Source organism: Bidens hawaiensis, unplaced genomic scaffold (genome assembly GCF_021521415.1).
Source record: "Bidens hawaiensis isolate Kalapana, Puna unplaced genomic scaffold, B.hawaiensis_p1.1 tig00000780_1, whole genome shotgun sequence".
NCBI lineage: Eukaryota > Viridiplantae > Streptophyta > Magnoliopsida > Asterales > Asteraceae > Bidens > Bidens hawaiensis.
Genome location: NW_027491045.1, coordinates 2905651 through 2931473, shown reverse-complemented (window position 1 = coordinate 2931473; position 25823 = coordinate 2905651). Strand labels below are relative to the sequence as shown.

At 34.2% G+C, this 25823-nt stretch overlaps 3 protein-coding genes across 3 annotated transcripts; all 3 read right to left on the bottom strand.

The window, feature by feature from the left end:
• Nucleotides 1-1400: 1400 nt before the first annotated feature.
• On the bottom strand, nucleotides 1401-9319 carry LOC143538171 (N-terminal acetyltransferase A complex auxiliary subunit NAA15-like). Its single transcript, XM_077031782.1, has 26 exons — nucleotides 9238-9319; nucleotides 7159-7237; nucleotides 6997-7079; nucleotides 6739-6888; nucleotides 6515-6630; nucleotides 6303-6408; nucleotides 6110-6181; nucleotides 5900-6015; nucleotides 5682-5814; nucleotides 5498-5575; nucleotides 5361-5414; nucleotides 5218-5288; nucleotides 5082-5136; nucleotides 4903-4998; nucleotides 4692-4820; nucleotides 4515-4597; nucleotides 4190-4420; nucleotides 3813-3942; nucleotides 3622-3729; nucleotides 3410-3541; nucleotides 3239-3295; nucleotides 3061-3158; nucleotides 2246-2304; nucleotides 2047-2158; nucleotides 1847-1947; nucleotides 1401-1762 (listed from the first exon to the last, which is right to left on the bottom strand). Exons 1-26 carry the CDS (start codon nucleotides 9286-9288, stop codon nucleotides 1602-1604), a joined length of 2661 nt encoding a protein of 886 aa, XP_076887897.1. The 5' UTR covers nucleotides 9289-9319; the 3' UTR covers nucleotides 1401-1601.
• A 1564-nt stretch (nucleotides 9320-10883) lies between these two features.
• On the bottom strand, nucleotides 10884-17209 carry LOC143538164 (protein MLN51 homolog). Its single transcript, XM_077031777.1, has 10 exons — nucleotides 16585-17209; nucleotides 14588-14690; nucleotides 14304-14500; nucleotides 13600-14219; nucleotides 12794-12905; nucleotides 12565-12702; nucleotides 12423-12478; nucleotides 12013-12339; nucleotides 11308-11399; nucleotides 10884-11232 (listed from the first exon to the last, which is right to left on the bottom strand). The coding sequence occupies exons 1-8, from the start codon at nucleotides 17052-17054 to the stop codon at nucleotides 12284-12286; spliced, it is 1752 nt and encodes a 583-aa protein (XP_076887892.1). The 5' UTR covers nucleotides 17055-17209; the 3' UTR covers nucleotides 10884-11232; nucleotides 11308-11399; nucleotides 12013-12283.
• A 1124-nt stretch (nucleotides 17210-18333) lies between these two features.
• LOC143538153 (protein REBELOTE-like) lies at nucleotides 18334-24751 on the bottom strand. The gene is made up of 12 exons (XM_077031770.1): nucleotides 24672-24751; nucleotides 24446-24580; nucleotides 22447-22504; nucleotides 22151-22259; nucleotides 21923-22054; nucleotides 21750-21815; nucleotides 21163-21669; nucleotides 20046-20669; nucleotides 19059-19265; nucleotides 18886-18975; nucleotides 18719-18801; nucleotides 18334-18566 (listed from the first exon to the last, which is right to left on the bottom strand). Exons 2-12 carry the CDS (start codon nucleotides 24552-24554, stop codon nucleotides 18464-18466), a joined length of 2088 nt encoding a protein of 695 aa, XP_076887885.1. The 5' UTR covers nucleotides 24555-24580; nucleotides 24672-24751; the 3' UTR covers nucleotides 18334-18463.
• Nucleotides 24752-25823: the final 1072 nt, after the last annotated feature.

Genomic DNA, 25823 nt, shown 5'->3' with positions numbered 1-25823 from the left:
TACTTCTAAGGGCTCAAACCTATGACCTTTAGATGTTTAAGATACATCATCTGCCACCGAGTCAGAGACTTCAAAGTTCAAACTAACAAATAATGGTTTGTCCACGACAACTCAACAAGCTACAACCTTGACAAGATTGAGGGACGACAAGTCAAGCTTACCGGTTTTTCTAATCTTTCCAAAAAATAACAAACAAAATAATTCAACTACTAACATCTACTACATATTCTTGGTTTTAAAACAAATAATGCATATCATATTGGTTAAAAAAATAACTATAATAATTTATCTTAATTTTCAATGAAAAAAAAATAAAAATATATATAATTATTAATATTTTGATACCTAAAATAATGAAACAGTTAATTATGTTTATATAAAGAATATAAAAATAATAATATAGCTGTTTCTTTAAAGGCAGCACAGCCCAATACAGCTATGGTATTGGTGTTTCCAGCTTTGACTGATAAGTGATACCCTATTACCCCATCCCTGGCCCTAATGTTCTAGGGCTCAAGCCCAAAACCAACATCAAGGCCCACAGCTTTTAGCTTCTGCTTTGTTTTTTTCTTCTGCCAATATTAATCACACGGTTTGACCAAACCTGTCGGCCCAAACTGTGGCCACTAACTAGAAGTAGGGCTGTTCACGTGCCGAACCAAATCGAGCGGAGACTTGCTCGTTGCTTGGCTCGTTTACAACCAAACCGAACCGAACGGCTGAAATTCTAACCGAGCGAAAACCGAAACGAGCCAAAATCAAATCAAGCATTTATCGATCGAACATCGAGCGACTTCAAGCATTAATTTTTTTTTCACTTTAAAGTTTTTAATAAGAAACAAATTTGAAGGTTGTAAATAATATATTTTATAAATAATTTTATAGTTTTTAGACAAACGTGTAATAGATTGTAAATTTTTATTAAAAATACGTTTGAAATGAGATATAATGATCATGTAAACAAACTTCTAGTATTCTAAAAACTTGAACCGAACAAATAAAACTACAAAATTGACAGAATATGAAAAAAATTAGGGGTAAAAATAATTGTAAGCTTATATTTATGTGTTGTCTATATATTTATATATTTGTTCACATTTGATTATATATAAAATAAATTAAAAATATTCGAGCCGAACCGAACCGAGCGGACCTTTGCTCGTTGCTTGGCTCGTTTACAAACCGAACCGAGCAGAGCGGCTCTTTTTCAATCGAGCGAGCGCCGAGCAACGGGCGGTTTGGACAACTCGGGACCCTGTACTGCCCGGTTCACGGCTCGTGCACGGTCCTAAATGTATCAGTCATGATCTGTTCGACCGAGTATTGTCAAATGAAGTAGCAAGTTATCAAAGTTATGCAATTTGGTGTTCAAATCACTTATCATAAGATCTAAATGTCAAAACTTTTGCAGATTAATATAGCATTTATACAACAAAAATGAAAAGAACCAACCAGTACAACATACTCTCAAGATCCACAACCCCGATCGGTGTACTTGTCTAGCATCGAGTCCGGTGGACACAGGAAACTGTTATCTCATGTTCTGCTTCCTTTTCTCAAGGAGACCGCGTCCTATAAATTCTGATTAAAGTTTTTTTCCCTTAGATGGCTAGATTCTTCATGGTGTCCACTGTACCATTTAATGAAATAGACCCGTTTTCAGCATTCGGTTTGGAAGCTTTGTTTGCGGTTACAGCAGAGGAAAGACTGCCTTCAAAGTAGGTCGAGTATGGAAACTCTTCTGCACATCGGTTTTTCCATCCTAACAAAAGACAAAAAAGCCCTTCAGATATAGAATTTATAGATGCGCGATAAAGAAAAAAGAGAAAAGGAGAGTAAGACGGACTTAGTGCAGCATCTTGATCATCAAAAGCGGCTTTTATAATTTTGTGAACTGCAACACAATCTTTCAGCTTCCATTCTTTCACAGGTCCGAGTGGTCCGTTGCTTATTAGGTTACAAAACAGACAGATGTGCAAAATCATATTCTCCTGATAACATATCTCGGTAATGAAATTATGAAATCATTTTATTAGATTGGCTTACCTTGAAACGGGGTTATTAATAGATGCTTCAATCAATTTGATCGCCTCTGGTTTCTTATTTGGTTCTAAACAATACATCATTTCGGCTGCTGCTGCCCTATGCATCAAGGAATCTGCAAAATCACGAGTGTGGCATCCTAAACGTGTTCATAGTACGCAATTTCATGCACGTGTAGTCATTTGTATGAAAAAAATATTACCTTTATGTTGTTCAAGGAAAGCCGCATTTGCCTCCATCAGAGATTTATTTTGCAGCTGACTACAAACAAGAAAGACGAAAACATAATAAAACACTACTAAAATAAAAAACCATTAAGTTTTTTTTTTCTTTTAGAGTCTTATTGTATATTTTTATTATCGATTTATTATTTTATTTCTTTAAGATCATATTAAAAGTTTGTTTATTTTTTTACATGTATTAAAAAGTTTTGTATACTTTCTCTAGCTAGTTTTTTATTTTTTTCTATAAAATGTAACCAAAACAACTTGGATTATTTTTTGTTAGGTTCGGATACATGAGATTAATGTTACCTGAGAAAATAGCCAAATTTGTTTATCAAGTTGTATGTTATTTCACTCTTTTATTTAAAAATAATAATATGATTTTTTATAAAAGAATGTAAACAATCTCTTAATTTTTTTTATAAAAAAAGCTCACCAAAAAGATTAAAACAAGTATAGAAAAAAAACATTTTTTAAACAAGAAAAACAAAAATAAAAAAAGAAAAAACGTTTTTCTAAGTAGTAAAAAAATGTTTTTGTTTTTTTAAATGCTATTAAATATACATAAAAAGATAAATAGAAGAAAATTGTTAAATAAAAATAGAAAAAAAATGTTTTTATAATAATAATAATAATAGATAACAAAATGACAAAAGAAACAACAAAAAGATCTTAATCGTATTAATGTAAAACTTGAAGGAGGGGGTATGTTTAGGAAAAATGGATGAGAGGGGGGGGGGTACGTTTAGCATCAAATGGATTGAAAATGCACAAAATAAAGTTGGAAAATAACCTAAAAGTTAGTCTTTCTGCTTCTAATACTCCTAAAATGAGTTTTTCAGTGTCGGTTGTAGGAGCGGGCCTTGATGCCATTTTTTGAAAGAATCTTATCTGTGAAATTCACCGTTTTAAAAATCAATATTCCACCTTTTTCAAGTTAAGGAAAAAAGATATATATACAGTTGACATACCAAGCACCGATGAGTGTCAGGGTTTTCAGCATCTAGTTGTACCAGGTGCTTCAAAGCCTTGATGAAATACAAAAGTATATAAACCAAATGTTTAGTGTTAACAAACAAAAGTACAAAACGGAAAATGCATATAAAAAGATGGAATGTTATCTACGGTAACAATAAGATTACCTGCAAGGCAAGCAAGATCTTTTCCTTTCTCATGTTAACTTCAAACGACACTAAATGTGTGTCCAAGTAATCAGACGAGTGCTTCTGAAGCAGTTTCAGGTACTTTCCAGCTTCCATTAAAGGATCTTCAGTCTAGCTCAAACACAAACTATTACTTTACAAACTGCTAAAAAAAGACATTATTTTCACAACAGAATTAGTATATTAAAAACCTGCAATAATTTGTCTCCGTGAGGATCCAAATCAACTGCCTTAACATTCCGTTTCCCATACTTGGAACCACCACCAGCATGTGCTTCCTCACTCTTTACTTCTTCCTCCTGACAGAACAGCAAAGTACATATATTAACAAGTGAACCAAAAAAAAACCCGGAAAGATGAAACTGAGTAAGGGTGTAAATACCTTTTTCGCCCTTGCTTCAGCCTTCCTCTGCTTTTGCCTCATTTTCTTCTTTTGAGAAGCAGGTAATTTTGCTAAGTCGTCATTTTCCTCTTTTGATGTCTTTGGAGTATCAAAAAGCTTGATGTAACATCTACATCAGTCAGTGGATCACAAAAATTATCAAACAATAATAATATATTAGGTACAAGAACTCAAATGCCTAAAAAAGGTAACCGACTATGGTCCAATTTATATTCCAGATAACAAGCTTTTATAGGCCAAAACAATCATCAAAGATTAAAAAAAAACTTGATTTAAGGTAATCTGATCTGGTGACATGTCAAAATCATGACATGGAACTTGACTATGTTGGTCAAACATGACCTCAGATACTTCACCTTATAGCTCCAGTGGCTGCCTTGCGAAAGTAAGCATGAGCATGAAGCCGATCTTGGAATCTTAACATTTCAATATAGGATCGCAGAGTCATTTTTCTTAAACAATAAGAGTGGAAATCAAACTGGTCTTCGGTTATATCTGCATAATGTTTCTCAACCGTCACAAAGTTTTTCAATGACCGTCCAAGGTCACCCTGCCGAAAGTAACTTTCACCAGAAGCAAGCTCATACCTTCAAACAGAAAGACTCAGTAGATTATTCATATATTTCTGTTTGTTATATAAAAGTATATATTATATGGTAACAAGCTTGTAATAATACTAACCACATGCACTGCATATCATGCAAGTTGGTATGTTGTTCACCATCTTTTGTGAACAATACAGCTGTCTTTTCTGCAAGGGGAACCTAACAAAATACATATAAACCAAAATAATATGTACAAACGTTTAAATTCCGTAAGAGATTGACACAAACATATAGCGTATTTGGAGGTTTGAACCTGATCAGCTTGAAGCATTCTTTTAACACACTGACTATTGACATAACGATCTGCAAGATCCATGCACCTAGCTTCATCTACTAATGCAGCTGCTGCTGTAAAGTCCCCAGCATGTTTTAGTATCTTGCTCTGCAATAAAACAAAAAGACATTAACAACCTAAGATTATTTATAACAAACTAAAAGAAAAAAAAAGGATATCATAAGCAGACCTTGACAGAATATAAATCAATAACTGTTGGAGTATGTTGCAAAGCTTCCTCGATTTTAGCAAGAGCTACATCATACTGGGCCCGCCTATCATAATGCTGCATAACCACAGCAAAAGAATAATAATAATATGATATGCAAATTAATTCAAATCCAAACAAAATGTGCAGCAAGAACAAACCTGAGACAAGTAAAACAAGGTCCACAGAAGTGTCGAAGGTGGCTCTTTTTCTGATCTGGACAATAGATTTAATAAAATATTACACTACACTCAAGAAAAAGGGACCCAAAGACCAAAGCTCATGATCAAGTTTTACCTTCCAGGGTATCCACCTGTCTTTTTAAGTGATTCCTCCAAGCTAAGGACCAATTTTTCAAGAATATCGGCCTACAAAAAGATCAGAAATTGTCACAATAAATGCAAAATTCTAGAACCTTCAATGAGGTAGCTTGCACAAACCTTGTCAGCATGATCATACAGTGAAGAAAGGTCAGAAAACAGAGACGGGACTCCCTACATTTTCCATTAAAAAATATAAGCCCATGCTAAAAAATGTCACATTGTCACCAAATAATAAAAACTCAAACTACAAGTACCTTTGTTAACAGAGGCCTGACATAATTATCTGCCGCATCCCGAAACTTTTCACCATGCAAAAAATCTAGTGGGATCCTCTAAAAGATAACATTTTGATTTTAAAACATCATTCAAGACTTAATAAAGACATTTTCATTGAGTCTTGAGTTAAAAATTGGCAAAAGTATAGAAAAACTTAATCACCTTAACAGCTGAAGACCAGGTGTACTGCTCTGCAAGAGACTTGTACAAAGCATCCAACTTATCTATCTCATCAGAGGAATATTGACCAGTCTCTGAATGCAGTCCAACACACTTCTGTAATCCCTCATAGTATCTAAATTAAAAATGGTCAATATTTTTAGTATTGTTTCACAATAAGAAATTAAAAAAAACAAATCAAATATCATCATTTCATGTACCTGTAGTTGTCAGGATTCATAGTAAGTAGTACCCTGTACAACTTTTCACCTTCCTCGAGAAAATTAAGCTTCACAAGAAGAGAAGCTTCCATTTCCTTGTAGGATATTTTATCAACCTATTAACACAGAAAAAGTTATGGAAAGAAGTTAACTAACCTAGTCAGTGATGTCGTCTTACAAATAAACAAAGTAAATGGAAAAAACACTTACAATCTTGGACTCTTTTCTGCGCAACTCCTCAAGTGCTTTCTCAAAAGCACCACACTCCTCCAATAAAGATACCTAGATAAAGAATTTTCTAAATAAGTTCTTAAAAAAAGTTATGCATAATGGTTTCAAAACAATCAATGAACAGGCTTGATTGTTGTTAGAACTAGCCACTATTACTTATCATAAATATTACCTTGTATAACAGCATTTCCCCGTGCTCACAGCGTTCGCTTTCTGGAGGATAATCATCTTCAAGAGTCCCTTCATATGCTTCCAGAATATCAATTGCTTTTGATGCACTTGTAAAAAATTCCATAAAATGCACGATAAACATTTGTACCCCACATGGATATAAGATGTAAACAAGTTGTGTGAATTAACTACCAAGAACTTATAACAACTTACTTTGAGTTTAGATGATGAGAAACAGCAAAACCAATCCAATTCATACGATGATTAGGTTTTAAAGTCAGCAATCGTTGTCTTGTTTCAACAAAACCTGCCAAATCACGCATTTGTGCCTGTAATCGAATGGAAAAGGCTCTGTTAGCTGCCCAAAACAAAGAAAGCATGGGATGACAAATCTAACGTCATTGATGATATGCTAAATAAACATTAAGGATACATACCTGTAAGAGAGATAGGTCCCTAAGTATTTCGATGTTGTCGGGATCTATCCTCAGAGCATTCCTGTAACATTTTATTGCCTCCCTATAGTCTCTGTCTGATCGATAGAGAAGACCAAAAACGTGCCAGCAAACATGGCTTTTCAGGTCATTCTACAATTAAACACTCGTGAATTCAATATGTGACAATAGACTGATATAATAAATGATTTCATATAAGTATACTTTAATGTATAGTTAACAGTTTGCAAGTTAGCCAACCTTCAATCCTAGCTTTACAAGCTCATATGCTTCTGGTTTACGGTCCATGCAGTTCAATGTTAATCCCTTCATCGAGAGGGTTTCTAGTAAAAAGAAAAGTTAAATAGATGAAAATATTACATATTTAAATGTTTCTACTAGATTAATAAACTTTTCACAAACCTCCATGATTTGGGAACTTCTTCAATATAGCATCTGCAGCCTTAAGACCCTTTTTATACTGTTTTATTTCATAAGATTTCTGCCAAAGTGACAATCGAAATACTATTATTATTTTTTCAATATACAATAAAAATATATGTGGTTTCAAAAGTATAGCAGCAGCATCAAAGCAATAAAGTACAATGATCATTTGCATTTTAACCCTCATAAGGGGGTCAAATACTATGAGGAAATGAATATCAAAATGTATTTGCATAAACTAAAATAGCAGGGGCGACATATAAGTGAGTATGCTTTTCACCTATGATATCATTTGAATGATGGGATTTGCAAATATTGAGGTGGTGTATGCCTTCTTAACTAGAACTAATATATTTAAAGGATTGTCAAGTGGCATTCTTTAAAAAGCTGAGAGCACGTTCAAGATATTTAGACTGGCTAATGCTTTTATAGTTTCTTGTATGGGACACTTAGAATACTCCTGTATTCAATACTCTATTAGGCATTTAAATTCCAAGATAACTAATGCTTCTGAATGAATGTTAACTAAGTTAGAACCTTAGTCCAAATAGTGTTGCAACAGCAATTAAATGAATAGCAATATTAATAATACCATATACAAACAAAAACTTGCAGCAGTACAACAAACAGTCTCTAACTTAACTCATTTCTATTTCAAAAAAGTTGCAAAACTTGCAAATGACATAAATCTCAAATTATCACCAAAAACTGTTGCCAGCTCATTCAATTCAATAAACCTACATGCACTGCTAATTATAACATCAACATGCTGCCAATTTCCTGAGTCAAAAATATGCTTTAATTCATATTTTCCCATAGTCTCTAACTTAACTCAATTCTATTTCAAAAGAGTTGCAAGTGACATGAATCTCAAATTATCACTAAAAACTGTTGACAGTTCACTCAATTCAATAAACCTAAACGCATTATTAATTATAACTTCAACATGCCGTCAATTTCCTGAGTCAAGATTGCATACAGAATCACATGTTTACATCTATTCACAGTTCAATCTATACTCTACTAAGCATTTACATTCCAAAATTTAGCACTACTAAATGTTTAACTAACTTAGAGCCATAATAAATAGTGTTACAGCAGCTAGGGGTGTGCGCAGTTCGGTTCGGTTAATTTCGGTTAATAACCGATATCAAACATGAGCTAATATTTTGCTTAAAAATACATGAAATGAATGCTTAAATGCATGAAATGAAGGCATGACTACATGAAATGAAGGTATAAATATATGAAATTGAGATATTAGTACATGGAATGGAGATATAAATACATGCAAATGATAGTACTAAACTATTAATACGTATAATACATGAAATAGAGGAAAAAAGGCTGGAAAATATGAAAAAAATGAAGAGTTCAGTTCGTTCTGGTTAATTTCGGTTAATAACCGATATCAAACATGAGCTAATATTTTGCTTAAAAATACATGAAATGAATGCTGAAGTACATGAGATGAAGGTATACATATATGAAATTGAGATATTAGTACATGGAATGGAGATATAAATACATGAAAATGATAGTACTAAACTATTAATACGTACAATACATGAAACAGAGGAAAAAAGGCTGGAAAATATGAAAAAAATGAAGAGTTCGGTGAGGTTCGGTTACTTCGGTTCTCTTCTGTCGGTTTTCGGTTCGGTTTCGGTTAACGATTCGGTTATTGCTCACCCCTAACAGCAGCAATGAAATGAATAACAATAATAAATGCTAACAGAAACTCGGAGCGGTACAATAAACAGTCTCCAACTTAACACTATTTCAAAAGAGCTGCAAATGACATGAATCTCAAATTATCACTACAAACTGTTGACAGTTGATTCAATTCAATAAACCTAAATGCATTACTAACCATAACATCAACATGCCGCCAATTTCCTAAAACCGTATGTTGACGTCAGTCTCAATTGACGATCCAAAGGCATTACAATAGATAATAATAATAATAACTAGTGTAGCTAGGGTTTTAAATAAGTAAATATAGAATAGAATAGAGCTAAAAGTGATAATTAAAGTGGATGAGAGTATTGAGCTTACGACGATGAGTTTGAAGAGATTAGCCTCTTTAGGAGGAAGCGAAGCGCCCATTGCTGCTGTGAGATGATTATTATTAATTAGTATAGAGGATGAATGAGGGTTTATTGATTATTATTTATATGAGAACACTTTGTGATGCGAAAGTGGTGAGTGTGAGTCTGGGGGCGGGCGTTTGTTTATGTTTATGTTTATGTTTATGTTTATTATTATTATTATTATTATTATTATTATCTTCTTCTTTCTGCAACCCTACTACTCTACCAACGAACCAAAAATGAAATTGAGGTGTGAGGGTAGAAAGTGATGTCGGGGTGAAAATGAGGGGTTGAGATTGTAATTTTATATTTAGAGGTATGGTTGGTTGGTTGGTTGGTTGCATGGTTGATCCGTTTGGTTTACGCGTATTGTATTTTCTCATCAGGTATTAAAAACTTTGCTAATGGTTAACTTTTTGTTAGGCTATGCGTAGTGAGGGCTACAAATATGGGCGACGAGGACGAGAACACCGCCTCCTAGGCAACAAAAGGGGCGATAAGTGAAGGGGGCGACGTGAATTTGTCGTCGAGTGAAGAGATGATGATGATGAAATGGCGACCAGTGATTGGAGGGTGGAGCAATTTGTGAGCGAGAACACCGCCCTTCTGGGCTACATGTCGCTCATTTTGTCACATGTCATAATACGCCCCAATTTGTAGCTCATTCACTACACATAGCCTTAGTGGTCACGTTGGAAGGTTCAATTATGCAAAATAAAGGTATATAAAACGGTTTATAGAAGTATTTAGGAGTTTAGAACAAAAAATAAAAAAAAAGATATTTTAAAAAGGAAAATCTAGCTCACATCTAAGCTAATACGACAAACATCAAAATTAACGTAATCGTGTTATAAAACCTAAAAGTATTAAATGTAAACTATTGAGCTCCACATGTGTTGATCTATCTAAATAGGATGGGCTACGTCATTATTTGGTTTCCAAGACACTTTGAACAAACGACACATAATACTTGAACTCGATTCTTTGCAAAACAACACAACATTTTGTTTTGTTTTTTTCTTCTTTTTTTTGAACGACAACCTAGCTTTAGCTACTTATCTGGGTATCTTAGACCCTCCGTAGTGGGGCGCCTTTGTGCCCCATAGCGTCGGGAACACCGCCTCCGGGGCGCTTTGGAGGAAGGGGGGGGGGGTGGACGCTTTTCACATAGCGCCGACGAGGGAGGAAAGGAGAAAGGTGATTGGCTGCTTTATTCTTATTTTTTAATATAAAAATAATAATAAACTATTAATGGAAATATTAAATGAACTTCATCCACTACACATCTTTTAGCCACAAAGCTCTTATGGTGACGTGACGCCACATAACGCAAAACACACCCCCATAAAAGCTCTATCCAGTACACACAATCTTAGATTTTTAGTACTCCTTTACGCCATGTGTTTTGAGTTCCACTTGGATTCGTAATTCTAGTAATTGGATATGATATGTATTTTACATCTTGGATATTGAACATTATAACAATATCATTCTAACTAATTTCGCATACCGATTATCATCTCCAAACACAGTTTAACAGCGGTTAAGAAAAGTAACTCAACCTTCAACTAGATCATAAGCCAATCTCAAACACGACTCAACCCTCAAAAGCAAGAACAAAAACAAAGTAAACATAATAGCAAATCCATCCATAGGTAGGTAAACAAGAAACACAATTATCATTCGCCTCCACCTAAGCCATACAATAAACACGAAGAAACAAAGTTAAAAACCATCTCCAAACACGCTGCACAGCTACTCGAACCCCCAAACACGACTCAAGTCGGTAAAAACAAGCACACAAGATAAACGATTAAAAACACACACACACACAGTATAGCTAAAAGTTTCACTGCTAGATATATCTCTAATCTCTTATACTTTTACTATTCCTCCCACACAAAAGGCGTTGCCGAAAACTTTCACCAAATAAAAGTTATAGAAACAAGCGAGAATAAACCTGAAAGTAGAAACAAACACGCTATCAATCAAAAGTACGTTCAGATTTATAAACCGCGGTAAGGTTTTTCTATACCTCTCATCCAAAACTAAAATTTCCTGCCGCCTGTCAGACTGCATTCTTTTACTATGAGGACGCAGCATGAGCAGGCATATCAAAACACATACCTGTGTGTAGACAAATAATAACACTTTCATGTATACAACTAAAAACAATAACTATGTAAAAAGAAGTTTGTACTGTAGGGGTGTGCGTGGTGCGGTTCGGTGCAATTTTTGGCTAAAGCCGAACCGAAAACCAAAACTTCGGTTTTTGGAGTTTTTAAAACCGTTCGGTTTCGGTTTTCTTTTTAATTTCGGTTTTTTCGGTTTTCGCCATTTGAGCTTGAAATATTTAGGCCAATAAAAAGTTTGCAAAAAATAGTGAATTTAGGTATAAATAATTTTGTTAACTGTAAAATAATAGACTATTACAAAAAAATATAAAAAACAAAAACCTTTGACCAAAAATATTTGAGTTACATATTTATTAAATTCTTATAAATTACTTAATATAAAATATAAAAAAAACAAAAACTTAGGAATTTGGTTCGGTTCGGTTTTTATTACATGCAAAACCAAAACCGAACCGTTAGTTCGGTTTTTACAAAAACATAAAATCAAACCGTCGGTTTTTGTTTCGGTTCGGTTTTTTCGGTTTGGATTTTTCGGGTTTTTGGGTTTCTTGCACACCCCTAGTTTGTAGTTATTTAAGCAATAACTGTTCAAAAGAAAGCATTACCGTAAATATTTAGTAAATATAGAAGGTGCCCAAAGTGATCCAGGAGTAAACTGGAGATCACAGAAGGCTTAAGGGCTGCAAAACCGCTCAACGCAAGAAACTCATCAGGAAAATTTCAGTTGGAAAGTGATCTTTCTCAGCTAATTTCAATAGCTTTTAATACTTCACTTGTCAAACTTCATTTCGGTGTATCTGCACATAATAGAGCAATAGAAAGCTAAAATCAATTCTTCTGTACACAATAAAAACCAAAATAATGGTTAAACAAAACTCAAACTTGCCTGCGAGCTTTGTTTTGTCGTTGTCTAAGCTCATCCTTTTCAATCTCTGCCAAAACAAAACAAATTAAATCAATTGCTTAGTTAAAAATTTAACAAAATTTAGTTTAGAGAGCAAGCATTGAATCTTACCAGGTTTCTGATAAGGCTTCACTTCACTGCTAGATTTATTCATATTACTGTCTTTGCTGCAAAGAAACCAAACAAATAAAAACCAAGTAAAAAAATTGCAGTAAAATCTGTTGAAAATAACTTGCAGCAAACATTGTCATACTTTATAGGATGAGCCAGTGAAGCCAATTGACCAGATGGACGAGCATTATAAGCGCCATCCATTGTAATATATGGGTGGTACGGTGCATTTAGTCCAGCAGCACCTAAAGCTCCAGCAGCACCAGCCAAAACAGGTAACCTGTTATGACATCATCAATGATATTGGTACTCAACTTAAAAGTCAAAAAACAAATTAGAAACTATTAATTAAAAATCTTAAGTTTTAATACCATGTCATCTCTGAATTTCCCAAGCCATCGGGCTGACCAACATAGCCAGGAAAAGCCATGCCAACAGCAGGAACTCCAAGACCACGAGGATGCTGCCCGGCAAATTGCATAACTACATGCCAAACCACAAAAGTAATATATATTATATGCACACCATCATTTCATGTCTCCAAGAAACTAATGAGATTAAAAAAATGGATTTGATTAGGCCTGAAAACAAACCAGACGAACACGAATGAAGCATGTTCATGTCAAACAAACGACCAAACACAAACAATTAAACGAACAGAGTTTCTTAGTTTGTATTTGTCCGTTATGAAAATGAACGTGTTCGTGTTTATGTTCGCTCGCTAACAATACATATAAAAAGTTCATGAACGTAAACAAGAATAAACGAAGGAACATAACTGAACATAGATGATTGGACACAAACATAACTGAGAAAACACCGATTAAAAGTTAACATGAGCATCAATATGTCGAGCCCAAAAAATTAAAAAATTAGATTCAATTGTAATGGGTATCTTGTATTTATAAAATTAGTATAAATTGTAATGGACCTAACAGATTTATATAAATATATACAGCCATACATGAATGATCTTAAAACAAATGTATACTCACGAACATAAACAAACAAGACATCTGTCCATGCCCGTTCATTTAACTAAATAAGCAAACACAGTTGTTCGTGTCCGTTCACTTATTAATAAAAAAATATAAACTTCATGCTGAACGGTTCACTGAATGTTTGATTAGTTTGCAGGCCTAATATTGATTAAAAACGTTATCTAATAGACGTTTACCTGGCAGAAATCTTGGAGCCCCAGAAAAATTCTGATCACCATAAGAAAATGAGCCAGTTCCACTGCTCGGAGTACTACCTTTTCCTCTTAAACCCAGCACAGCCCTAAAATCATTAGATTCTGTAGAAGATTCCATATCTACAGACTCAAGACCACGTGCAGAACCGGATGTTTTAGGCGGAGAAAAAGCTTGAGGCCCACTTGCAGATCGAGCCCTAAACTGCTGACTAAAAGGCACCGATTGATGGCCCACTTGCCCAAATGAAACTGGGCCTCTCCCATGGGCCCGTGTTTGTGAGTTCATGGGCTTAGAGATTGGATCATCAATATAAAGCTTGTCCATACTTAATGAAACAGAAACATTTCTTCCCTGTGAAATATTAGACTGAGAAACTGGATAATTCTCCGACATGGCAGGAGGACGTGGGCCCCGAGTAACTGATCCACTTTTGCTTTCATTATTTGAAGAACCCGAAGGATAAAATGGTAGAGAAGCAGAATTCAAACTTGATGCAACAACATTTTTTCTAACGAAGCCGTGAGCAGATGCAGATGTGGCAGAAGATGCAGTGGCTCTTCCTGAACTAGCATGTGAGGTTTTCTCCATTGGTTTGGCATGCCTACAAAACTTAGTAATCAAATTCTGAACAAATCATACGAGTAATAGTTAACTAAAAACTATAAATCATGATATCTCTGCTTACTGTCTGCTTTGTGCAGGAGGCTGCACAAAAGTGTTTTGTGTAGAAGGCTGATATCTTCTTGGGCCTCGGCCCCTTATAGATTTGGGCCCAGTTGTTTGATTATTATTATTATTGTTGTTGTAATTTCTAGAGAATCCACGACCTTCGCCTAAATGTCTGCCACGACCTCGATTACGACCCCTGAAACCCCTTCTATGCTGAAATAACAAAAAATATTAAAATAAATAGTTGTGTGTATATACACACATACATATGTTGATACTTGATAAGAAACAATGCTTCACCTCATGGTAACGCCTATCCTGTGTAGTCACTTCTTCAAACTTGTCATGGCCCCATTTTCTCTCATCTCTCAGCTCCAACAATTTCCTCCCGCCAAAAGTACGCCTGCATTTATAAACAGAACTTTATAAAATGAAGTACCATCTAATGGCATGAAAAAACTTGTAAAGAATTGACTCAAATTATAACATTCTGTGAAGGTAAAACAAATCTTGAGTTAATTATAATAAGCTTTTTCTTGGTGGAGTAAATGTGGTTGATATCTGATAAACTTGTAATGAACAAATCGTACAACACAAATTTCCTCTAATTGAAGCTTCATGCTTTAATAATTTAGTTTATACATGTGAATGCTTGCTTTCTGCCACGTACTTCCACAACTATATCAAAAAAAACTGATGTGAATCTTAAATTCCTTTTGAAAAATTAGTGTAACTATTGTAACAGACTCACAAACTAATAACACTTACATAGAGTATATTTTTTTAACTCATTAAGATCTATTTTTTAATCCCTTCATAGAACCAGGCCACTTCCTGATGTCGAAAAATCAACATAGAATGGTAATTTGTTTAACTCAAAAATAAACACAGTATCACTAAAAAGTCAGTATGAGCTCTTTTTTGGGAATATATGAATTATGAAGTATCAATCGATAATTTAGTAAATAGGTGGATTGCAAAATAAAAGAAAAGAAATACTTCAAAACAAATAGGGATGAAATTTGTAGCAAAAAGAAGGCCAATGACTAAAAACAAGTTACAAATCTATGAAGGAAAAAAATAGATTGGTGGTTCCAACACATGTGTGTTAGAGTGGAGGCTTAATAAACATGAGCACCATACAACTTTGTCACATTTCGAGCTTTGTCGTGTGAGTATGCAACTTGGCATAATAATAGTGTTCATGACACCCTTTCAAATTCCGATCTAGCTTAATAATAGGGTAACAAGCCATTCCTATATACTGTTCATGAGGGCCATAACACGTTTTTTCACAGTTTCACCTGCAAATGTTGATGGCCAAAGAGAAACCTAAAGGGGGCAAAAAATTATGCTTATTTTTAAAAAAAAAAGGCATAATAAGACACTTTCAAATTCCGATCGAGCTTAATAACAGTGTAACAAGCCATTCCTATATACTGTTCATGAGGGCCATAACACCTTTTTCACAATTTTACCTGCAAATGTTGATGCCCATTGCCCAAAGAGAAACCTAAAGGGGAGAACAAATTATGCTTATTTGTAAAAAAAAAGGCATAATAAGACATATAACAACAGGTCTATCCGTACATATAGAACAAACAATGTCTATGTATATAAAAATTATAAACAATATAATATGAAAGATGCAACATATGTAAAGAACTTGATATAAACACAAACAAATAAGTTAAATAGATTATAAAATCTAGAATTATTTGACTTCTAAATAAAAATAAAAAAAAGTACCATTGTGTATATACTTAAATAAGAAGATAGCACTATTGAGTAGCATGTTTCTTTCCATCCCCCCCCCCCCCCATAAAAGATAATAATTGGCCTACCTAGATTTCTCAGTTATGAAAAAGACAATGAATGTATGAAAGCAACACTATCAAAAGCAAAAAAAACATCATTCTTGTAATAAAAGACAAATCAAACCCAAATTCTAATGTATAGAATAATGGCAATGTAAAGACTCTCTCCAATTAATTATAGCAATGTACCTAAACACGCGCAGAACTAACTAACTAACTAAATATAAACCAAAGTGAAGTACAAAATCACCTGTTTAACTAAACCTACAACTATGTAAAAATTCACTCCAATTAATTATAGCAATGTACCTAAACATGTAAAGAACTAAATATAAACCAAAGTGAAGTACAAAATCACCTGTTTCTAACTAACTTAACTAACCCTACAACACTTCAAAGGAATAAGGATCACTCTAACTAATTATAACAACGCACCTACACATACACGAAACAAAAACAAATATAAAAGCACAAAATCACCTGTTTCTACCCCGACCACGCCCACGACCACCATCTCTGAACCGATCATCATGCATATAAAACGCCCCAGCCGTCGGCACCGCAAACGGCTCGTTCTCTTTCTTCTCCTCTTGTCTCCCCTCGCCCTCACCTTCCTCAACTCCTCCACTCCTATTATTATTATTATTATCAAACCGATCAACACTCCGAATAACAACAGTCCCAACAACACCTTCATCTTCTTCGTCATCGACTAACTCCAATTCTTCTTCTACATCATCATCATCATACTCTGCCGCCGCACCTTGACCATCAGATTCATAATCCGAAACCCTAACCCTAACCCTAGCGTCACTAACAACGTTGTCATCATCATCATCTTCTTCGTCTTCTTCATCGTCACTCGCTATCCTCCGCCGCATCGTCAACGAAAGCTTCGCCTGCTCTGGATCACTATCGTACTCATCTGCTTCTTCTCCTAAATCCGCCATTAATAATATTCAAACTCGCAATAACCGCACGAACAAAAACCCTAACCCTAACTGATAACAATTGGAATGGCGAAGATTTAATAATATGATTTGATTTGATATTATTATTTGAAATGAATGATGAAATGAAGAAACAAGTGTCGGTATAGGGTGTGGACTTGTAAGCAGAATAATAATAATAATAATAATAATAATAATAACTGTACTTTTTTTCTAGGGTAAATAATTTGGGTGAAAATGGGAGTAAGATAAGGTTATGATATCGAATCGGATCCGAAACCGAAAACTGATTATCTAATTAACCGAAAGTCGGTTAACGCATCTTTCAGATAAAAATAAGTAAGTCGCATGGTTAACTAAACGTGTCTAGAGTTAAAAGTTGCCTTTAATTATAATTATTAAAACGTCAAATATAAAATGATTAAAAAAATTACCGTATAAAATACATTTGTTTAATAAATAAGAAAAATACTTTACTCTAAAATAGTAAAAGGATAACGTGAATCATTTAAAGAGGAATTATTAAGTTCATAGTTGTATGATAACTCTATTTTAGTGTTAAAAACCTAAATTGGTTAAAATTAAAGAATGAAAAAAAGCCTCAATAACAAAATGCATATGACCCAATACCGAATTAGAACTGTTAATGCAAGTTGGTTAACTAACCTCTCTTCATTATACTTGTTTTTCAAGTTGGTTAGTTAAAGTCCATTATCTACGTGACAGTGACGTGACGCTTTAACTACCTCTCCATAACACATAGTCTTAGCGCTCACACAAGTCAAAAGAAAAACATCAACCACAAGTTCCAAACCCTACTTGAATTCACTACTCGGGCCGGATGGGGGTGTTGTGCTCGCTCAGACCACACAAGCTCCGGTGCTCCACCTTAGATGCACTGCCCACTCTAATAAACACAAAAGATAATCGCTGTCGCCTTGCGAGAACATCTTTTTACGAAAACTGTATCCATGTCGGTACATCACATAGAATGTGACATGGCTTGATAAATAAATAAATAAATAAATAATTATAGATTGTGTTGTAACATAAAAACACATCAAAGGTATAATTTTTGACACAAACAGGATAAAAATCACTAAAAATCTATGTTAAATGTATACAAACTTCTAAGTTGTTTCATTCAACCTAACCTAACCGCATATCACAATTCACAACTAACGTCGCCATGTACAGGTACCCATTTTGACCCGTTAACAACGCTAGTTACAACAATGTTGCAATATGTAAACAACATAAAAACAAAAGGTGTATCTATTTGAATCAATGTCTCAAAAATAAACCTCATGTGCATAATATACAAACCGGTTACAAAATTGCCGAGTAAAACATGGGAACTACCATAGTAAAAAACATAAATTAAACAAAAAATAGTTCTTATCATACTTCTAAGTTTCCACAACTCTTCTTTTCTTTCCCTTAGTGTTGGCATCCCCGTTACCTCCTGCATCCTGTGTCTTCTTCCGCTTCACTTTTTCTGGTTCTCGTGGGCTACAAAAAGGTCAAACGGGCCAAGTCAAAAAATTTAGCCAAATGGGGAATAGGTCAAACTTGTTGATAGTAATCCCAAGTCTTGTCTTGAATGCAATATTTGAATTGTTTTAATTAAATAATCAGATTATTATAATGTTAAGAAAATTTACCTTGTGGACATCTTTGAAGCAGCCTTTTCTATAATACTTTTATAGTATTGTGTAAATGGAGTATTCAAAGTGCCTTTCTCAAACTGCACAAAATATCAAAATTTAGAAAGTTGATTTAATCGATTTAAATTTTATTTTTTAAAAAAGTGAGCTGATTAAAAAATGACCTGCAAAAATTGATCAACAGACTCCTGGTCTTTCGGTGAAAATGCCACGTCATCCCTTTTCTTCTGCACAAACTCAACATTTTGTTCGACCTGCAATAAAGTTAAACTCGGTAAGTTGAAACAGTAATTTTTTTCTTTTTCAGAAAGATGGTTTGAAGAAATTATTGTAATACCATATCCATAAGACGTTTGACCACACGCTTTAAACTTTCGACGGTACTTCTTTCATAAAACTTCTTTAATCTAATAAGTGGAATAACTGCTAATTCAGGAAATGAAATGTGGCAGCTCCACTGTATGAAGTGCACTGCAAGCAGCTCAATTGCTGAATTCACACATTGCTCCGTAAAGTTTTGTGATTTCAACCAAAATTTAGGTAACTGAAAGAAGAAACGTGTTACATATTAGATAATAAAAGTAGTGATGTGCACAAAACTGCTATAACCAAACCGTAACTGGAATAACCAGCGTAACCAAATTGAAATAACCAAACCCAAAAAAATAATAACAGTTCACTATCAAGTAAAAACCGAAAGACTGAAACCGATCCGAAAAATCTGGTTTGAAGTAATTTATAAATTTGTCCAAATGTGTAATAATCAATTAATCATTAATTAACAAAAACAAATGGCCCAACGTTTCAAGCCCAAATTCAATATTTTGTGCATTTTTTGGCCCAACATTTCAAGTAGAGGTGCACAAAAAAGTCGGGTCCAGACCCGACCCGGAACCGGTTCCTACCCGTACCCGACCCGCGGCTAGGACCAGGTATAGGATTTCTCCCCGAAGCCGTACCCGGAACCGACCCGGAACCGGTGAAACTGGAACCGGAAATACCCGGTCAAAACCCGGAAAAAACCGGAGGAACCGGTCAAAACCCGGACAAATATCCGACTATACCCGGAACCGGATCCTACCCGAACCCGGTTTGACTTTTGTTGACCATACCCAAAACCGTTCCTACCCGGTTCGGGGTTTAAAAATACCCAATTTGTGCGCGTCTAATTTCAAGCCAAATGATATAACCACATAAAGTTTTCAAAAATCCAAAAACCACTTTTTGGTTCGGTTTGATCCCAAAACCAATCCATGCACACCCCTAGATAAAAGTGTGTAGAAATTTATACAAACATACAAATAAATAATAATCACCCACTAACCTTCAAATCCGATGCCAACTTAACAGATTTTCTAGATTTACCGCCCTCGTTAACTTTATACTCGACCATATCTAAAATAAACGAAGCAACAGGAATAAAAACTCCACAAGAACTCGAAAGTTTATTTAACCACTGAACACATCTTATCCTCAATGGGAGATACTTGGGGCCTGGAAATAAGCAAGCAACTCCATTTATAAGCTGGATCATCTTATACAACAATAACTGAACATCACATTCATTTACATTTGCTGAAATGAAGTGAACCCATAAATCAACGCACTGAGTATACTGCCAGCTGTATATTGTCTTAATTGCTTCCTTATTTTCGTTCTGCTTTGCGTGCTTCAATATGTTAGAAAGTTGTTGAACAGATACGAGTGCTTTGTTACTTGATTTTTCCAAATCAAGGGTGCATAAATTGATGAAGGAATCTCTAAGGAATTCAATATGTTTTGTGTCAACGGTTTCCATAATCCTGCATCGAGCAATGTAGGACTTGTATGTTTTGATAAAGCAGGTGTCGAAGTAAGCAGAGCCGCATACAGATACTATATCTTGGATTAGAAGAGAAGAGTTCATGGAAAGAACCCCGCCACCTGTCACCCATAAAGGAACTATAATCTGCAGTATGTATACATACTATATTAGAAGCTGTTGAACTTTGACTTGAATAAAAGTAGTTAAAGTTGCAATTTGACCCGTATACAAACAATGGGTCCATTAAGAATGCGTTTTTATCTCTAGCGTAGCCTGTGACTACCGGTTGATTAGCTCAAATTTTGAAAGTTGTCTAGACTGAATTTTTAATTAATAAAAGCGCTTAACACACTTTATTTAAATAGAGTCGTTATAATTGAAATCATATCAAGTAATATAATCATAAATGACATGCTAATTATTTATAAAAAACGTAAAACAGATGTGATCCAAAGTGTTTACAAAACTTCCTAAAACGTACGATTCAAAAGTAAATTATAATTGTGAAAATATGAACTTTTAAAACACAATTGACAACAATCATTTGGAGAAAAAAAATAATATTTTTTAAACAAAAGTGTTTTAGTGCACTTATATAAAAATCAGACAAAAGAATCTGCTAATTATAACTAAATACCTGAATAAGCATGTTTAGCAAAGATGGAAAGGCAGCAAAAAAAACTAAAGATGCTCTCAAACGGGCAATAGAGAAAGCCAATATCTCTGAATCAGTGACCTGTTTCAGAAGAAATAATGTACTTCTAAAATAAGATTTAATCAACGGTTGGACTTTTTTCCATCTTGTAGTATTCTTTAATTCCAATAAGGTCGTTTTTTTGCAATTGATAGGAATCTTTAACAAAACCCTAAATATATTATCAGCTTCAGATAGCATGAATGTATATATGCTGCAAAAAGTCTCACTGTCTTGAATTGTGGGGCCCGTTTCTTCGGAACCAAAATGACATGCGACTCGATATGCGTTTAATAGATTTACTAAAGCAGGCTCATTATGCTCCTCTATAACTAGTTTACTCCACTTATTTATTACTGAAGATGTCAATATTTTCTGGTTAGTTGTAACAGAATCATCTAACACCATATTATCTTCATATTCATCTCCATCCTCATCTTCATCAGAATACTGTTACAAAAAACGTGTTACAGATTAATATCTCTATGGGTAATAAAGAAAAAAAAGCATTTTAAATAATGATGTCTTACCATCTCTTGATTTTGAGATTTTTTTCCTTTATTGTAGCTTTCTAAAAACTTAACAAACTTCTGATCCTGAAAAGTTTTCAAATTAAAATGCTTTAGAACACATACATTTGAGTCAGAGTCAAAGATCGGATGGATTCTACACAATATGCATAGAAAAATAAAAATATGCTCACTTTTTTCTTCAACTTATCCAATAATTTCTTCTGTGCTGCAAGTTCTTCGTAAAGTTTTTGATTGTTGACAGACAGCGTGCGTTTATTTTCAGCATCGTTGTCAATTTCACCAAGATCTCCACAGCTTGGGTCCTATAATTTATAATCAATACCAAAAGATAAGCATATAAAAGTTTTCAATGTAAAGTAAAAACATTGCAAAATGCCAAAGTTAGGTGAGTCTTAAACCTCTGATAGATAACCGTCACTGTCAGAATCATATAGAACCATCGTATTATCATCCTCAGAAAATAGTGCATCAAAAGAAGTAGCCATGGTGACTTCATTGTCAGAACTCCTGATAATCATATCAAAAGTTCAAACATAAAGAAAGATACAAGTATATAACATCAAGATGCATCTATCTCTTTATTAATTTGAAAAGGTTGTAAGTATTTTATTACATCAAGATATTAATATTCAAATTATAATATAATCTACGCTGAATAGAATACTGGATTTCTCTAATTTGTTTGACCAATTACCTTCCATTAGACAACTCTGCTGTCTTCACTACTTTCTCAGTGACATCTTGTTTATCTTCTGCACCAATACATTAAAACGTAAGTTCTTTAATCCTATCAAACCCTACTGAAATTTAAGTTCTATTCTCTAGTACACATTTCCAAGCTATAACTGTCATTTAATAATCAAATTGAATACATAATTAATAATTTCATCTCCATCTTCTAGGAGAGAAAACAAGCCTATTTTGACTTACGAGAGCTCAGGCTCGGGCTGTATATTACTAAATACTCAATCTATTATCACTTTCAACTGTTTTTACAAATTTCGAGAAACCTTAAACGAGCCTGATCTCGAGTCGAGTTCATGTGCAGAACCTTAAACGAGCCAAAGCTGCTCAGCTTGAGCTCAGTTGTGTTGTGTGAAATTAATACATAGAAGTCCAAAAGAGCTAAAATTTAAAAACAAACAAGTCTCATTAAAGCTCGACGAGCGTAAACAATCTTCCCATAAAAGGCTCTAGCTCAGACTTGATAACCAAAACTGCTTATTGCTTAACATTCAACAAAACCCTAGCAAACATTGCATTTTTATAAATTCCAAAAAAAAAACCTAAGCTAGTAAGCTCGAGTCGAGCTCGTGTGCAGAACCTTAAACAAGCCAAAGCTTGGCTCGAGCTCGGTTGTGTAGTGTGAAATTAATAAATAGAGGTCCAAAAGAGCTCATTTAAAAATATATATATATATACACAACGCTCGTTAAGACTCAAAAAACCTAAACAATCTTCCGATACAACGCTCGAGCTCGAGCTCGAGCTTAATAACTAAACAAGCTTTATTTGAGGCTCAGACTCGTCTCATCTACATCTACACAGACTAACACAAAACTACCGAACAACATTTAACAAAATCCTAACATATGTTGCATTTCTAATTCCTAACAATTTGTGTACGCTTTAAAAAGTTCAGCCAAAGCTTAGCCTGAGCTCGGTTGTGCAGTGTGAAATTAATACATAGAAGTCCAAAAGAGCTAATTTAAAATACACACAAACACACGCAAAGCTCGTTAAGAGTCAAAAAAAACCTAAAACAATCTTCTAATACAAAGCTCGAGCTCGGGCTCAATAACTAGACAAGATTTATCTATCTACACAGAGTAACAGAAACTACTGAACAACATTTAACAAAACCCTAACAAACACTTCATTTCTAATATCCTAACAATTTGTATACGCTTTAAAAAGTTCAGCCAAACCTCAGCGTGAGCTCGGTTGTGCAGTGTGAAATTAATGCATAGAAGTCCAAAAGAGCTAATAGCCTAAACAATCTTCCAATACAAGACTCGATCTCGGGCTCAGTAACTAGATGAGCTTTATCTATCTACACAGAGTAACACAAAACTACTGAATAACATTTAACAAAACCCTAACAAACATTGCATTTCTAATTCCTAACCATTTGTGTACGCCTTAAAAAGTTCAGCCAAAGCTCAGCCTGAGCTCCGTTGTGTAATGTGAAATTAATACATAGAAGTCCAAAAAAGCTAATTTAAAATATAAACACACACACACACACACACGTCTTGTTAAGAGTCAAAAACCTAAAACAATCTTCCCATACAACGCTCGAGCTCTGGCTCAATAACTAAACAAGCTTTATCTATCTACACAGAGTAACAAAAAACTACTGAACAACATATAAAAAAACCCTAACAAACATTGCATTTCTAATTTCCTAACAATTTGTGTACGCATTAAAAAAGTTCAGCCAAGGCTCGGTTGTGTAGTGTGAAATTAATGCATAAAAGTCCAAAAGAGCTAATAACCTAAACAATCTTCCCATACAAGGCTCGAGCTCGGGCTCAATAACTAGACGAGCTTTATTTATCTACACAGAGTAACAGAAAGCTACTGAACAACATTTAGCAAAACCCTAACAAACCACTGCATTTCTAATATCCTAATAATAATAATTCGTGTACGCTTTAAAAAAATTAAAGCGAATATATTATTAATATTACTTTTTGTAGGTCGTTTTTTGAAGACGATTTTGCTTTTGCGTCTAAGTTTTTGGACGGCCGGAAGCTTCTTCTTGGCGAACTTACGAGCTTTCTTCCCCAGCTTCCCCATTCAATTCGACTGTTAGGTTTTACAATCTGTATATTATATTATATAATATTATATATAAGAATTGCAATAAGCATATGATGATTATGTAATTGTACAAGTAATTAGATTATTGTTTACCTGTGGAGAAGATTGAAGGTTTTGATTAGGGTTTTGGCGGCGTTTTTGTGGCGATGGTTTTCAAGGGTTTAAGAGAATCAGGTCAAAACGAGTCGGGTGAAGTCGACCCACCCGTTAGATTTTGTTTGTTTGTTAAACTCGTTTAGTTATTGAGTTTGAGCTCGAGCCTTGTACGTGGCTAAGCATTATGTATTTTTAAGTATTTGGAGAAGTTGGTCTAGTGGTAGCCAGTAAGATGGTAAGAGGTATGTATTTTTTTTTAGTGGAAAGCATGTTCGATTCTCACTTGGGTCAATTTGAATGATATATGGGTGAATGGACAAATCATGGCTTTAATGTCGGGTTTGAACCCGACATGGGGTGAGGGTTTACGGATTTTGTCAGGTTTTCGCGTATCAAGGGAGTACTGTCTCACGGTGGTTGAGAAGTCGACTTTGACATTGTCTAAAATAGTAGGTTTACACGTAAGATTCATGACGTTTAAAAAAATATATTTTTAATTTTATCTCTTTTGAACCTCTATCTATTAATTTCATAATTGTATTTTAATTCTAAATATTTTGTAAACATTAACATTAAAATTGAATATTAGATAAAAATATATAGTCACTAAATAATAACTATGATTCATATGTGTTTTATTTTGGTCACTTAATTTATGAACACTATATATATACTAAAACCCAAAGTGAGTTGCACTCACATTTGAACACTATTCATAAATTGTTTTAAGAAAAGTTGCAAACAGGCTAAGCTGCTATTGCATCATCATTATACGTATTCTGTTGATCATCACGTGGCCCGGCCTCAATAAGATAACCTCTTTCATCTTTTCATTAGTAACTTTTTAAGTTAGTATTTGAAGTAATTAAATATTAAATAATAGTTGAATCTTAGTTAAATAATAAAGAAATCAACAAACCAAATACGCATTGAAATTATTTTAGACACAATACAATTTGATTTTGTTGTTTCTCATTTTCTCTTGGCATCGTAATGAACCTAACCGATACTGATCAAACTCGTGTCACTTTGATCATAAGTTGTATGCGTGCCAATATTAGTTGTATCGTCTAAGTTATATTTTGATTTAGCATAATGATGTAACGAACTTAACCAATATTGACGAAACTAACGTCCCGCCGCCACAAC